This window comes from Agrilus planipennis, unplaced genomic scaffold, assembly GCF_000699045.2.
Source record: "Agrilus planipennis isolate EAB-ADULT unplaced genomic scaffold, Apla_2.0 scaffold6, whole genome shotgun sequence".
Classification (NCBI taxonomy): Eukaryota; Metazoa; Arthropoda; class Insecta; order Coleoptera; family Buprestidae; genus Agrilus; species Agrilus planipennis.
In genome coordinates, this window is record NW_020439302.1 from 3,640,492 (window position 1) to 3,646,888 (window position 6,397).

At 34.9% G+C, this 6,397-nt stretch overlaps 1 protein-coding gene across 1 annotated transcript; it reads left to right on the forward strand.

The window, feature by feature from the left end:
* The first annotated feature begins 408 nt into the window (after window positions 1-408).
* LOC112905637 (fatty acyl-CoA reductase wat-like) lies at window positions 409-3,195 on the forward strand. The gene is made up of 2 exons (XM_025978431.1): window positions 409-1,508; window positions 2,572-3,195. The coding sequence occupies exons 1-2, from the start codon at window positions 1,336-1,338 to the stop codon at window positions 2,924-2,926; spliced, it is 528 nt and encodes a 175-aa protein (XP_025834216.1). The 5' UTR covers window positions 409-1,335; the 3' UTR covers window positions 2,927-3,195.
* The last annotated feature ends 3,202 nt before the right edge of the window (window positions 3,196-6,397 follow it).

The following is a 6,397-nucleotide window of genomic DNA, read 5'->3' on the forward strand; positions in this document are numbered from 1 at the left end:
TCTATCGTCACAACTATCAATAATTGGTTTTACTTTATCATAAAAAATTTCTTTCGCTGATTTATCGGTCATTTTAATGAAAGTGTAACTTTTCAAACGACTTTAGTAAGTTGTTTAGTCAATGACGAACTGATCTTCTCGCTACACTGACGAGAACTGTACTGATTTTTCATGAAGTCAAGTTAGTTATTATATACTCAAACTACTAAGTCGAACATTAAGAACGCGTTGTGGGAGTTCAACAATTGACAAAACGCGTTCCGGCTGTTTAACAGTTTAAAAACAGCCAAAACGCGTTCTGTGCGTTCGAAGGCAGCCAGAACGCGATGCGGCCGTTTTTTCCGGCCACTGAGCGTTTTCGGTCTTCGGGCCTAACATTTACACCCTGTAAATTATCTTCATCATCATCATTGCAAGGCCATCAGTCCAAAGACTGGCTGGACCCGTATATTTACTCATTTCTTTCGAAAGCCAATCTTCGCATTTCCTCAAAACTACATAATTTTATCTATTCGCAAAAAAGTAATTTAATTCACATATGTCTACCTATGCCCCCCCTGGAATCCTATTTCTGTTAATAATATGCCCCTAACTATAATAAATGCGACAAGATATTCTAAGTTGTGAGAAAGATAAACAATTGTAGTGAAAGGTAACATTTAAAGGAATAAATACAACAAGGATTATTAGGCTTATAAATAAGATTATTACCAGGGATTAACGGTACTTTTTAAAATGCTAAGAATGAGAAGATATTCTGGGCTCTTGGTGAATATTAACACTTGAAATGATAGGTAATAATTGAAGGATTAAATGTAGGAAGGACTTCAAGGCTTATAAATCAAATCATCACCAAAGATTAAGGGTACTTTTTAAAATGCTAAGAATGAGAAGATATTGTGGGCTCTTGGAGAATATTAACACTTGAAATAATAGGTAATATTTAAAGAATTAAAAGAGTTTTATCTCGGACTAAAGGTGTCGACGAAATTGTTAAGTGTTAATACGAGTTTTAATTTTTAAAGAAATAATATTTACTTAAAATGAAAGATAATTAAACAAACATTTAACTGAAAGCGGTATCAATTCCGGTCGCAAACTAAACAGTGGACTAATAATAATAACAATAATAAATACTCTCCATTATTAATAGAAATAGGTGTCCTACCATCCTTGTCTTCCATAGCGCCCTTAGTTGTCCTACCTTTTCTAGCACTTCCTTATATTTAACCTTGTCTTTTCTGTCATGCGCACCATTCACGTTTCGCACTCGAACAGAGGCAAAAACACATGTTTACAATTTAAAAATTTACTTTGTATCTTTCAGAAAAATACATGAGTATCCTGGAAGTGTACGGAATGGAAATGCCTAGCATGTTCCAAATTTGGTACTACTGGTTCACCTTAAATCCTAATCGTTTCGTTCACTTGTTGTTCGTCTTCTTCTTCCACAGTTTGCCGGCTTACGCGGCGGACGTGATACTCTTTTGTATAGGCAAGAAACCCAGGTAAGAAATTAACAGACAAATCAAAATGTAACACGTAAATCAAATAGAGATACGCGGAATTCGATTTGAATCAGTTCTACCTTCATCTGCATTCATCTAGTGTGTCGTAAGCTTCATGTAACCTACCCCAACGTGTTGTAACTGGACTAAGTTCTACTTAAAACATACCCATTTTTATTTTGCTTTTGTTCTAACTTATTTATAACTATATAAAGCTATCCTAGAGTGTCCAAAATTAATTGGATGTTTCTTAATACCATCTTCCACCATTAGTTTTGTTATAACATGTCTATACCTAACCTTATCCAGACTTATGTCGTTCATCACAACTGAAATCGATTTGACACAGTTGTATCTTCATCTTTATTGGTTTAGGATGTCGTAAGCTTCACGTAACCAACCCTAACGTGTTATAATCGGACCAAGTTCTACTTAAAACAGACCTTTTTCAATTTGCTTTTGTTCTAACTTATTTATACCTATATAAAACAATCCTAGCGTGTCCGAAACTAATTGGATTTTTGTTAATACTATTTTCCATCAATAGTTTCGCTCTAACATGTCTATATCTAACTTTATCCTAACTTATGTTTTTTATCATAACTGAATTCGATTTGAATCAATTCTACCTTCGTCTGCATTGATCTAATGTGTCGTAAGCTTGACGTAATCAACCCTAACGTGTTCTAATCGGACTGAGTTCTACTTAAAACAGACCTCGAACTATTTATAACCACGTAAAGTTTTCCTACTGTGTTCCAAACTAATTGAATTTTTGTTAATACTAATTTTCTATCTTTGTATCATGTGTAGACCTAAAATCGTATATTCTAACGTTGACATTATTTTGTTTTAACATGTCCAAACCTAACCTAACCTAACCTAACCTAACCGAACATAACCTAACCTAACCTAACCTAACCTAACCTAACCTAACCTAACCTACTGTAACGTAACTGAAACCGTTGGAAAACAATCCTTATTTCACCTGACTTCTTCAAATATGACCCAGTTTAATCTTGTTATGAACTGACAGGAGATTCATTAATTGTTTTCTTTCTAGAATGGTAACAATTTACAAAAAAGTGGGAAAATTCTCGGACGTCATTTCGTATTTCTGTACGAGACAGTGGCAGTTTACCAATTCGAACAGCCGGAAGTTGTGGGAAGAAATGAACGATCAGGATAAGCAGTTGTTCACGTTTGACATGAAAGAGTTCGGATGGGAGAAGTTTTTATTGTCGGCAATGAAAGGGGGTAGAATATATTTGCTCAACGATCCCATGGACACCGTAACCGACGCCCTCCGGAGGTTATACTATTTCCGGATAGCACATTACGTTGTCGTGGGAGCTGTCTGTCTGGGACTGTTGAAAGTTACGTCAATCGTCCTGCGTTCGATTGTTCTGTCCTTTTAACTGAATCTGGCGCTAGATCGCTTATTTAAGGGCATTCAAAGACGGTTCCTCTGTTCTTAAATATTAAGAAGCAATTATCGCGTTGAGATTCTCAATCAAGGAGGAAAATGCACTGAATTTGATTGATTGTTGGGATCTATTAAGGATGTAGGAACTTATTGTGACTTATTGTGATTGTGCTATGTGAACGATATTAGTTATATTAATTATATTATGGGATCTGTCTAAAATTATGTACAAAATGTTAATTAAATTAATTTAGTTTTTTATCGTTTGTTTGAATGTTAAACAGCCATCATGACGGAAACAAAATGGAAGCGGTATTTACAAAACGAATAAATAAAAGTGAAACAAAAATATTGGTATGTAAGGGAAGAAAAAGTAGGGAAAGAAGTCGTTGATCTTCGGTAGTTAGGAAGTTAAATCATTCGGGATGGAAGGAGTAGTAGAAATATAAAACAGGGGATAGCGCAGGGTCTGTACGGGTGCGAAACGTGGACGGCGTCCAAAATGTGGTGTTACAGGCAAACGATGAGGATACCGTAGATAGAGAGGGTTCAAGCGAGGAGGTATTAGAAAGAGTAGGAAGATATGGGATGTTCTAGTTTTAGGGAAATGCAAAGATTGACTCCGGATAGAAAAGAGTGAAGGTGCGTGTTCAATCAGTCTTAGGACTGACGACCCAATGTTGATGATATTAAACAGATTAAAAAAAAATAATAAAATAAAAGTTTTCATAAAGGACACGATTTTAATTAATTTTTGTTAGTAATAATCCTGTAACTATTGCAGGTCTTCAATCGTCAATACGCTAAAAATTATAGGTTTAATTTGAACTTAAAATATGCAAATTGAATACTATTTGAAGTTGTTCTATTAAAAATGTTACTCGAACAAAGTATTAAATTAATAAATTCACTTTCACTAAATTAAACTTTGCAACTAAAAGGCTAGGCCTTCATGACAGTTCCGAATAGAATGAGTTAAGAAGTGGAGAATTTTTGGGACACCATGTATGTTTCATGGGTACGGAATTTTTATTCGTAATTTCAAAAGTTTCATGAGTATCTGTTAATTTTTCCGTCTTTGCTGTGCCGATGGCATATGCACCCACCACACCCATCGGGGTCATTATTGATGTCAGGCATCCACGGTTCATGGTCCACTTCAATGTTACAAAGGAAGGCTTGGGTTAATACACGATCATATACACATAAGTAAAGTAAAATGTAGTAGGCAGCACTACTCCACGCATTACCTTGACTTTCAGTTTCATCTTATTTGTATTGATGCGTGTTACAGATACAGTACGATTCAAACGATAAATTACCGNATTTTTTACATTAGTTGACATTGGAATTGAGACATGAAGTTTAGTCAGGTAGGTAGTACTGACCAAGTAGAATCGTGTGGTAGCATTAATTCCGTGCGGAAACCAATGTAGCTTGAGATACAGGCTCCTAAAGTTTTCTTAATTGGAGGAAATTCCGGTTAGTACGGCCCTGGCTGCAGCCCTTCGTCAGCTGTTCTCGCCAAATATGCATTGATGACGTCATTGTTTAATTAGGTAGTGTTCGCATTCATAGTGGGCGAAACACGTGTCCGTTTTTAAAAAAGTCTACAGTTATGTTTACTAAAAAGATGTTAAATAATTTTAATTTTATGCAGGTTGTAAAGCTGCAAAGTGATAATCGTAATCTTCATTTTGTACTTGTTTTAATAGGCAACCTCTGTACCTATCGTAAAATTGGTAGTTGTGTGTTATTAAATTTTAAAATTTCTAATGAAGCAAATTGCTATTTTAGTTAACAACAAATGTGAATTGCTACATAAAATTTGCGAAAGTTCCGTATTTCAAATTACGCAATGTTTATTTAACGACTTCGGTGCAAACAATTATGACTACAATTATGTAAACATACTGGAAATGACTTCTGTTTGTTAAAAAATATTTGAATTTACGCATTCTTAAATTATACGTACGTACACATAATTAAATACATTTATAAAACAAAATCGACTTTTTTATTATTATTAGCAATATTATTATTATTAATTTCGTTATTACGTAAAACAATTATCGGTGGATCAGTCAAAAAAGATGTTTCGCGTTTGTAGTTTTATCAATTGTTATCTGATACCTACTCCTACTATTTTAAAAAATCTGCATCCCCTTTATTCTCTAAGACTGGTTGGACATCTCCACCCCTTCCTGTCATGAGCTAATCTTCTCATTTCCCTAAAACTAGAACAACCCACATCCTCCAACAGTAATCTAATCTAAGTCTACCTCTACTCCTCTTAACTCCTGTTTGTGCTTTTAATATGCCTCTAACTAGACCTTCATGTCTAAGAAGGTGTCCTACCAACCTATCTCGCCTATTTCTTATTGACTTCCATAGAGTCGTCTGTTCTCCTATTATTTCCAATATCTCTTCATTTCTAACCTTTTCTACCCACGATATCCTCATCATCCGCCTATAACACCACATTTCGAACGCTTCTAACCTTTTCTTTTCCGCCGCTCTCACTGTCCACGTTTCGCACCCGTACAACGCCGTGCTCCAAACATACACCTTTAACAACCTTTTTCGAATTTCTAAATTGACCGTTATGTTACTACGTTTCAGAAATAATACTGCGGTCCTGTTACAGTTTTAGAAATGGCGAAAACAAAAACAGATGCCGTAAACACAGACAACAGAAAAGAGACAGTAAAAGAAGGTGCCCAGAATGAATCCGCAATAATCCTGATGAATATGAAAATGCTAATGAAGGGGAGCGGCAAAGAAACCACAAACCAAGGAAAGAAGGAAAAATTAAGATAATTGGCGAAGTATCTAACAGTGACAAACGGGCGCTACGGAATAAATTGAAAGACCCGAAGGGACAAAAGAGAAAACATAAAGAAACAACAGAAAGAACTATACAAATTCTGCAACCTTCTGCTTCTACTCAGGAATCAAACGACACCCATGATAGGAAATTTATAATCACGTGCCAAGGCTGGAGGAAAGCGAGTCTTAAGAAAGCTTTCAGCTACTGATTGAAGATTAAAGGAAATGGAAAAATTAGTGGAAAAGTATAAGAAAGGAGTTATTCTTTATAAAACGAAATTGAGCAAATATAAGAAAAAAGAATCTTTGAAGAGCAGTTCGCCAAAAGTTGTAACAGAAGAACTGTTAAAAGGTTATAGCGTATCTACCGAAGTTAAAGCAACGTTTTATTTTTAATGAGAATTTAATAAAATAGGTGACAAGCAATTTTAAAATTCTGAATAGTAGTAGAAAAGCTAGAAGACAATTCATAAACTTTACTTCTCGAAGCATTTTAAAGCGATATTACTGAACATCAATGGCGAACCTGACTTTTGAATCATAACAAAATAAACCACAAGATTCGATGCCTTCCACTTAATGTTTTACAAAATTTCTACAAGAGAGATGATATTAGCCGAATGTGTCCTAGTAA

Excerpts from the sequence above, each read along its gene's own strand:
- LOC112905637 (XM_025978431.1), top strand. The coding sequence starts at position 1,336 with ATGAGTATCCTGGAAGTGTACGGAATGGAAATGCCTAGCATGTTCCAA. Across the intron at positions 1,509-2,571 it reads TGTATAGGCAAGAAACCCAG|AATGGTAACAATTTACAAAA; the intron begins GTAAGAAATTAA and ends TTTTCTTTCTAG.